Raw genomic sequence first — 10,129 nt, forward strand, 5'->3', positions numbered from 1 at the left:
CTTTCTTTGTGCTTTTACATTTCCTCGGAAGAGCTTGCGAGTTTTTTAATGGTTTTTTGCGTGCTTGCAAAGTGGGCCACAAATATATGCTTGAATCCTTTGAAAGATGTAATCGCTTCTGTTAGCAAGTGATTGAACCATCATAGGGTTGATTCCTTCAATGTCATTAGGAATAGATGAGATTTCATCTCGTCATTTATCCTTAACATGCAGATGGTTGACTTGAAGGAGGATATGTGATCTGTAAGATCAGACTTTCCCTTATAAGACTCCAAAGCCGGAATCTTGAACTTTTTCAACACTTTATATTTTGAAATTTCTCTTGATAAAGGTTCTTCTGCAACCATATATCTCCTGTTTCTTCTTCTTCCTCTTTTTGTATTGAAGAGAAGCCTCCGCTTCCTTTACAAACTTTCTTCCGTGTCGTCGGTCAGTGAATATGACAAGGATCTTCTCCATCTTTTGCTAGGTTCTTTTGTCGACTATGTCCTTGATTTCTTCTGATTTGAAGAATTTTCTTCATATTGGTTTGCTCGTATTTGCTCAAGTGCCAGAGCGAGTGTTCTCCTGGCTCTTCCCCTTGGTCGGTCCTGGGTCTGCTTACTTTCTCTGGGAAGAGCCGACCTTTCTAACGGTATTGTTCCCTATTATTGTGCCTTAGCTTGACGTACTCCTTGTTGTGGTGTCTCAGGAGACAACTCTTGCGGGCGTTGTTCCTCAGTCGCTCTTGAAGGATTCTGCTGTCCTACGATAATCCTTTCATCTGGATTTTCGTTACAAAACACTGATCTGAAGGATCCACTACGAGTTCTTTTTTCTGAATGGGCTCGGGATGCTTCATGTAAGACTCACACTTCTTTCAACACCTAATTTTTCATTTCTTGTATCTGTTGGTTTGCATATTCTTTGATTACATCTATCATTTTCTTCTACAACCTCGAAGTGATGCGAAGAGGATCTTGTCTTCAGGATCTGAGTGTGATACTCATGCTCACCATACCTTTTAGGATACTGAATCATTTTTGTGACGTAGGGTCCTGTACACTCGCAGTACCACAAGATAAGACTTATGCTCAGGGGAATGACTAGAGACTGATGATGATATATTCTTCTTCGTCTCGATTAATGGGTTTTGCCTTGAGAATTGTTTAAAAAATATTTATTGTTGTTCAGACGGCTTCCAGCTGGATCGGAGCACTTCGGATAACCAAAGTCTGAAGGCTAAGTGGTCTTCTCATTGAGCGGATATGTTTGGAAATTGGAATTGAGAATAGACCGGTTCAATCTGTTTGGGTGATCGACAGTCCGATTCTTCAGATAAGGACTGTGTGTGACCCGGTATTTAAGAATACACTTTCAATATTAACAACTTTCAATTATCAGGTTTTTAAGGAAATATGCTTGCTTGCCTCTTTTCTTTAATTTAATTTGTAGAGCTTTTAAGTTTGTAGGCCGTATTTCCTTACTCAGAGGTACTCTTGCTTTATAGGCACATCTTTTTTGTTGTTTCTTTGGAAAATCTGAATCAAGAGATCCTGATTTTTGCGTCCTGCAAGCCACTTAAAATTTGACTTAGGCAAGCTTTAGGTTCGCTAATCCAGTTAAAATAAACCTCGCTTTATAGGCACATCTTTTTTGGGGTTTATTTGAACCTATGACCGCCCCTTTAAATATTAGAGTCGATTCTATCTAACTAGTGAAAAAAATGAAAAGTTATCATGCTGTTTGGTTCTCTGAAAATTCTTCATTTCAATTTTACAGGTCCTCTTAGAAATTGTGGGAATAAGGAACCTGCCCGTTAATGAAAAAGGAAATGTTTTTGTTTCTTTTAGCAAGAAAAAGCCAGATATGTTTTTGCATGGTAGTTGCCATCTTAGTATTTTCTCGGAGACGGGGGACAAACAGGTGGCTGGTTTTGAATGTGAACCAACTGGAGATCTTATCGTGACTTTAGTGACCAAATCAAAACCTGCAAAAACAATTGGATCGATTTCTATCTCACTTGATGAACTAATGGATCCAAATGCTGAACTATCTGTTGATAAATGGTTTGAATTGAAGCGCCACAGTAGACAAGCAAATTCCAAGCCTATTTATCTTCGTGTTGCTGCTTCTTTTACAGTTCCAGTTCCATCACCTCAAGTGTTTGAAACGTTGAAATTACATTCATTTTCTATGAATGCATGTAGATTTCCATTTCCTGGTATGGCTCAACATATGAGAAGTTGGGCTCATTTTGTAGACGGCTATGGTAATGATATAGTCAGTTTACAAATAAGGTATGATTGCCCAAGCAACCTTCAATAGATTCATTTAACTTGTTCTCTAAAGTCACAACGAACTTTAAAAAAATTATGTTAATTGTTATGTTCTATGTGAGATAAAATTTTGTTCTTAAAGGACTCATTTCATATAAAAGTATTCTGTATCTCTTTCTTAAATTATTGTTTTTTAATTTTTGCATGTACATTAAACAAAGTTCATTAAGCAACAAAATGATTTGTGCCAGTAATAGCTCTATTCTTGTTCATGATCAACATAACCTAATAAACCCCATCTACTCGGATACAAGTTTTAGAGAAATTTAATGGAGAAAAATCTCAAAGATTTATTTATTTTTATATGTGGAAATATCATTAATAAATTATCTTCTTAAATAATACGAGTATGATCAGCTGCTAAAATCCTAAATTAGTTAGTTCATCATTACATTCATAAGAACCTCGGCCTACCCCAAATAGTTGAGATGTGCCTGATAATGATTTTGACATGTATGGTCGCTTTGTTGAAACAAATAAATATTTTACATTGGGAAATAAAACAATGCTGATCCCATAAACAATTTAATGAGATTGCGAACCAAGTAGAAGAGCACTGTGGATCCCTCTATCCATTTTTATGAGCTAAAAAAATCCAAAATGCTATTGACGGATAAAGCACCTTGAAGAAACTAGCTGGACTTCTTTACATAGTTTGGTAGATAGCTTTTCCTTTCTACAACTTACAAAGAGAAGGAAAGAAAGGTTCTGCAGTGACTTAAGCACACTACGCGAGGTACTGACCAATTTGGCTCTCACAACACCGAATAAGAGACCTTCATTCTCATTCTAGTTATCCTCACTACTCTCTCAAAGAGGGAGACTTAAATATTTCAGATTATCATCAATAATTATAGGAAAAAACCTTAATTCTCCTAGATATAATAAGGGAGGGACCTGTCATTTTTTAAAATAACAGAAAGTGCTAAAACTATTATAATTTATTTACATATTATCAAGACATTTTTTGACTTTTACATAAATGTGTGTGTGTGTGTGTGTGTGTGTATGTGTTTGAGAGGGAATTCCAAAAGTGAATTTTTGGGTGGATTGTTTGTTAGCGTGAAATAGGTTGAAAGACATTTTTATTATTTTTTCTTAACTAGGAGTGGAGGAGTGAGTGTAATCTAGGATATAATTAAATCTTATTTTTTTACTAAAATGAGATTTTATAGGGGAAAGACGTGGATGTTGCAGCTCGCCCCACCCACTTCTCTGCTAAAATCCATAACTTTCCCATCATTACCATGCCTTGTTGAAATGCTTGATTTATTTATTACTTTTGCTTTCCCAAATCTGGAATCTAAGAAACCTAAGCTGTTACTTCTTCTGTCTACTGTGGATTTATGGAAATTAAAAGAATAATATTTTAAATTTGTTTAAATGAGGATGTAAAAGAAACTAGTCGTTATGCCTTGTGATATTATTTATAATTGCTTAACTTAGATCTGTTTATATTCATGTTGTTTGGCCACCTTTTCTAAGCTGATCGAATGTGGCCTGACTATATAAAACCAGGAAGTCAAAAGAAACAGGAGGAAGTATGCATCCTATATTGAAGCAGAATATATTTGGAATGACGAAACTGTCCAGAAATTTACATTTATTGGCAGAATATGTTGAGGACACGTGGTTTTTCAAAGACTCGAATTTATCTCTTACTGTTCAACAAAACACTAACCAAGAGGGCTATGTGCTTGAGCTAAAGGGCGTTGATCAGGTATAGAACGTATTTCTATTTTGCCTTACAGGCATTTACATGCATACCACACAATTCTTATGTATTTACATATCTAATACCTAAACTTTAATTTTTACATTCATTCATAACACTCAAATCACACTCAAATCTTTAACATCGTGTCCAAAATATCACCTTGTTAACTTTTAAGAAGTGAAATGCACATTTTTTTGCATAGATTTATAACACCAACAAGCTATAAATGTGAATTTCAAACTTTTGGTGTTAGAAATGTGTAAAAAAAAATGCTCTTGTTCTAAATATGACAAATAATAAAATGATAAATATGCATCTTTTGTTCAGTTGAAGCTCTTCCCTGGTAGGAAGTTCGAGTATCAGCCCAAGAATGCTATGCAGGCCAAGTCTGAGAACTTCATGACAGTTGTAGAATTCTCCGCTGAAAACCCGTACGGTAAAGCAATGGCCTTGTTTGACTTAAAATCTGGCCTTGTTAAGGTACATCTTTCCCTTTCCCTGCAGAATAATACCTATAATTCTAACAAATTACAAATCTCAGAACTCTGATTTCTTTGTAAATAGATTAGTGAAGACTGCTTTGTCTTGCCTGCTCTCGTGCTGTCATTTATCCTTTCAAGCCTGTTAAAGAAGGGCGGGCTTATTACAGTTGTTGATTCGGAGAATTTAAAAGCACAGGATAAGAGCCTCAGTTGCACTAATGAATGGGGTGACAAAGTGAATTCTTTCAATGCCGGCGCTTTTGGTGGATGTGGCGCTGGTTGTGGCGGTAGTGGCTGTGGAACCATTGCAAAGAGCGGTGGCTGTGGTAGTGGTTGTGGTGGAGGCTGCGGTGGCAGCGGTTGTGGAAATGTATTTGTAAGCAACAAGAGTACTGGCTGGGGGGGGGGCGGGGGGGGGGGGGGGGGGGGGGCGGGGGCGAAGCAAGCCCCCAGTGAGGTAACTCCTGTTGGTGCTTAACTATTTGTTGCCTCTTATGCTTGTGCATAAATAAAGGTCGTGGTTGTGAGATTATTTAACTTATACTACTGCTTTAATAATTCTGGTGTTGTTCAGTACAAGTGAAAGCTTTGTCATGAATGCTGTTGATTTATAGAAATGGAGCTCTTTGTCTGTGGTTCTGTTATTGATATGGACAGCCATGGTCTTTCTGTTCAAAAACTTAGTATCAATCACGAATTCTACCCATGCATTCATTTGCTCTTCAATTCTGCTTCCCCATGCTTGTTTACTCTGAATGTTGATTTAATATATTTTTTTCTCTGTTTAGTTGTCTTTGACTGTTTTACTAGCTTTGTTGAACTTGGGGGTTGTTTTGGTTTTTTACAAAAGGAGTGCGCTGCATTCTTTTTATAGGAGCTTCAGAAATTTGTGTGTTTGCTCAGTGAGTTTCAAATGTAGTGTTGTGTACTCTAAAAATTTGAAATACTGGACTCTCGTTAAGAGCTTAGGCACTAAGTTCTGGGTCATATTTTTAGATAGCAGATGAGATGGTAGATAAGAAACTGCCTAGAAATTTCACCCTCATTTTATGATTTCTTTAAGATTTGGGGTTTAAGGTTTCCCATAAGCGCAAGCTCTTATGGTTAAGTACCACTCCTGATAATGAGAGATTTTACGATGTCTTTAAGATTTGGGGTTTAAGGTTTCCCATAAGCGCAAGCTCCTATGGTTAAGTACCATTCCTGATAATGGGAGAGCACTTTCGAGTAAGGCTACTCATTAAAGAGCTGATTGTTTAGCTTATATTAGCAACAAATATATGATTTTAAAATTTATTAAATCATTGTTGTGAGCTCAAGAACGAATGGTTGGGGAAATGATACACCTAATAAAGATCACATGGTTCTGTTATCCTGGGATGTCATGGACCCTAATCTACTTAGTGAGAGGAGGTGGTCGACCCAACTAGACATAAAAATTTTTGTCAGCAATTATGAGTAATAGTTATCTAAGGGGACTAATCTAAGTCAACATTAGCTAACAAAAGACTTCGTGTCTTATCACACCAGGCGATAGTCGTGACTGTACAATAATGTTGCTATTTGGCGGCAAATCACTGGATCATAGTGCTCTGGTCGTAACCACTTCTTATGATGTCATTTAGATTCAAAGTCTATGCGAATAGAGGACTCGGGCCCCACGTCTCTATTGACACAAAGTTATTTTGCGTTTGAGTTTAGTAATATACTTGACATGATATTAACTCTATGCAAGCTTAGGTTAACATTGAATTTGTTCACTCAGGTCGCTCTTTACTTTTTAGTGATTTATATATTATATTTAAATATATATTTTTATGATTTTATTATTTGAAATTCCTTTGAATTTTAGATACACCTCTTCGGTTGAGATGTGCAACAAGTATGCCCATCATCGAGAATTAAGATGAAATACTTATTTTGGCGTTTAATTGGATTTTTTCATTTAAACATCCAAAAATAGTTAGTCATGTCCAATACAGTTCCTATTAGGAAGAGGATCATAGTAGCCTAGTGGAAGCTGTGTCTTCTTGTCCATAGTCTGCATGGGAAAGGAACCAAACTAAGGTGTTGGAGTTACGACCTTGCCATATAGGAAAGGAGGCATGTCCAAAGCTGTGTACTTTTAGCATTTTTCAAATTGATATTTTTAAATGAGATTTCTGCTAGACTTTGAAATGCATGCATGCTTTTTAAAACATATTTGATTTCAGCTTAAACATGCGATGAACCCCACAACATTCTTAGATGCTTAAGATTAAGAGACTTTGAACATGCCATAGAGCACCTGCTAGCTTTATATTTTTGATAACATGCATATTTTCAAGAAGGGCATTTTAAAATTTAATCTAACTTAAATAGTGCAGCATTCTCAGACCTTATACTTGAGCATTCAACAAATTTGTCAGAGCACATGCGGGTTGGTTTTAACTGTATGAACTTTTCAAGATATTTAGAGTTTGTTTTTTCAAGGATTGTATCATCGGTAGAATGCATACAAATATTTCATTTTGAGCCGTATAGTTTTTTGCCTTCTAATCACTTGTGCAAGCGTGTTGCAGATCCGGTGGCCATTTGTAAAATATAATCTTGATCGTGAATTTTAAACATTATATTTTACTCAAACTCCCATTTGATTATCCGCCCACCCCACCACCTTATTTTTAAGGCATGATTTCTAGTAAATTTATAGATATCATTCGAGCTCGTTGACGTTCCTTATGAATGCTGTACATTTTTTTTTAATTTAATTCAACCTTTCTCTCTTTTTTTTAAAAGAAAGTCCCAATTTGCCTCTAGCTTTAAAATTTGCAAAATTTATTTATTGCAACAACAACAACAAAGCCTTAATCCCACTAAGTGGGGTCGGCTACATGAATCCTTTTTCTCCATTGCGTCCTATTTAGTGTCATATTTTCATTTAGTTCTAGTAAAATTTATTGCAATTTAACTTAATTTAGTTATTCATTCTAAGCATTATTTGGACATAATTTTTGTATAATTTTGGCATTCTGTTGGCGTCATTCTCGTGAGGGGTTATTTCGGGAAAGCTGAGCTTGGCCGCCGTGCCAAAAAAGAAATAGATAGTTGGTTTGCACTACGGCTGAATAGTCTTCAGCCTACTTAATTAAGAAAAACGTGTATGAGTTTCACAAATAAGAAAAATCAAATGCAGTAGTAAACTCTCGCCTCTTGCACAAAAATTAAGCACAAGTAAAGTATTTACAGTGTTGTGAGCGCACATGCAAGTTTTGCCCCACCACGGCAAGAAAAAAGCGAATTAGGCTCCCCTTGAAGCTCTGAGCACAAAACAGTGGACATTTCAACTAATTATTGTTTGAAAATTACCTATCATGTGGGCTTCACCCCATCACAGGAAGTAAAATGTGTATTGGGCACTACTCAATGCGTTGAGCACTACATGATAGATATTTGGAGTGTTTAGGGAACAACCTTTATACCTTTAGACCGGCATGAAGTAACCAAGATGCATGGATTAGGAGCGGGTGTTTCTCGCTTTTTCTTTTTTCTTTTCCGCTGTTTTTTTTAATTATTATTTTATTATTTTTGCTTATGGGGGTAGAAAGACGAGAAAGGATTTGGAAATGCTGTGGAGGAGCAACAACAAGCTGCGTCCGGACGAAATATATGTGAAGGAGAAACGACTTGGCTTGACGGGGCTGGAACGCTCACGGATTGGAGCACCGAGAGTGGAGGTGTGCCGTTTGTTACCGGAGAGGGTGTAACGACTGCTCGATTTGCTGCTGGCAAAGGCAGGTGGGGATGGTTTCGGTTTTGGTGAAAATGAGAGAGAGAAAGTGAGAGGGAGAAGGTGGTGTGGGATTTGCTGCCGGCGAAATTGACTGGAGAAGGAAAAAGGGAGACGAACGCGGCTGTGTTGCGTTAGTTTCGTAGGCGCGATGGAAGCTCTCAGGTGGGTTCTCTGTCGGAAATGGTAGGTTTTGTCTCGGATAGGAGTTGGTGGAATGAGCATAGGGCGTGCTTAGTGCAGGCCAGAGGTAGATGAGTTGGATGCTGAAATAGCCTGCAGGGAAGATGGAGACTTCAGTGGAGAAATAGGAGACCTGGAGCGGGCCTGAATGATCAGAAAGAGAGGAGAGGGGTATCGAGCGCTCTGCCGTTGTGCGGATGAAGGAAATAAAGAAATTTAGAGAGGGAGAGAATTAATCATCCTAATGAATGAAGGGGGGAGAGAGAAGTTTTGAATCTTCCTATATTTACATTCAGATTTATTAAAGAAAATCGGGAAAAAAAATTTACTCTCCCTAAATAAAAGTAGCTTATTTAATATTTAATTAATACTTAGCTTGAATGAAATTAATTAGGAGAGATTTGAATTGAAATTTATTAATATATAAATATATATTATCATTAATATATAAGTATAAATTAAATTTATATAATATTTAAATAACATGAATATTTAATCCCTCCATGTGCACAAAATGAAGCCATTGAATGAGCGAAGGCTCTTGCTTTGTCCCTGAAAAATCTGTAGGAGGGTGTGTGAGTTTTTCTAAGTTTTCTGAGGGCTGGCAAATTACGCCACAAATATTCACTTGAAATTGATGAATGATGTGATTACTCCTAGCGATAATCCATTGAACCATCTGAGGGTCAAATTCCCAACATGATAAAGAAGAGATGATATTTTAGCGCGTCGATGATCCTCATCAAATATATGGTCCCCTCAAATGAGTTTATGTGGTTGGTTGGATCGGTCCGCCCCTTACTGGACTCCAGTGTTGGGATCTTTAATCGCTCCGGGGGCTCGACCTTAGAGATTTGCCTAGAGAATGCATTCTCGGGTTATTAAGATGCGTCAGTACGCCTAAACAGATGCTGGTTGATAGGTGTCGACCTCTCACTATTAAAGTATTGGGAATTGCCTTCTCTTTCCAAAAATGGGGAGACTCTTCTACTATTAGACGTCGGCCCTATTCAACGTTGATGATTTATTCCCTAGGACAACGTGTTTCAGATGACATTCAACATTTGATCGTTCAACTCCTGTTTCATAAAATAATTAATAATTACTTTATTTTTAGAGGAGAGGGTGTAATATCGTGATGTTAGATTTTTTTCTCTACTTTAAAGAGGTACGTAGTGATGTATTTCTGGTATTTTATATGTGCTTATCGTCCAACTGCTCTTTAGCTTGGTCTACTAAACTTAATTGGCTTTGGGTTGGCAAGATATGCTCGGTTAGCTGAGATCCGCTCGGTTGGTTGAGTTTGGTCGATATGGGTTGGGCGGTTGAAATGACTCGACTGTTAATCGTTGATCTCTGATGAGGAGCTTCTGGGCATTAATGGTATGCTTGGAGATAATAGGGAACCTGTTTTTCCCTCGGATCGATTTTCTTATAATAGTTAGCTCATATACTATTTTGTCTCGTTTTTGACCAAGTGGTTTGTTCTTGCTTCCTCCAGTCATTTTTGGCCCATCTCGGCTTTGGTGTTGTTGGTTTGGCTCGACAACTTTACTCAATTGGACAAGTGGGCCTCATGATCTTCTGTCATGGGCTCTATTTTGTCGGACTCTTTCATTTTAAACCATTAGTTCTCCTCAGAATAATATATATATATATA

General features: G+C 37.2%; 1 protein-coding gene across 1 annotated transcript in view; it reads left to right on the forward strand.

Annotated features, from left to right (window-relative positions):
- The window catches only part of LOC110029140 (glycine-rich domain-containing protein 1-like), a gene marked incomplete at its 3' end in the record, with an annotated part of 30,916 nt that extends 26,000 nt beyond the window's left edge, over positions 1-4,916 (forward strand). Inside the window, 4 exon segments of the mRNA XM_020731294.1 lie at positions 1,762-2,279; positions 3,837-4,038; positions 4,363-4,515; positions 4,600-4,916. Coding sequence (XP_020586953.1) covers positions 1,762-2,279; positions 3,837-4,038; positions 4,363-4,515; positions 4,600-4,916 — 1,190 coding nt within the window.
- Positions 4,917-10,129: the final 5,213 nt, after the last annotated feature.

This window comes from Phalaenopsis equestris, unplaced genomic scaffold, assembly GCF_001263595.1.
Source record: "Phalaenopsis equestris unplaced genomic scaffold, ASM126359v1 Scaffold000552, whole genome shotgun sequence".
Lineage (NCBI taxonomy): Eukaryota > Viridiplantae > Streptophyta > Magnoliopsida > Asparagales > Orchidaceae > Phalaenopsis > Phalaenopsis equestris.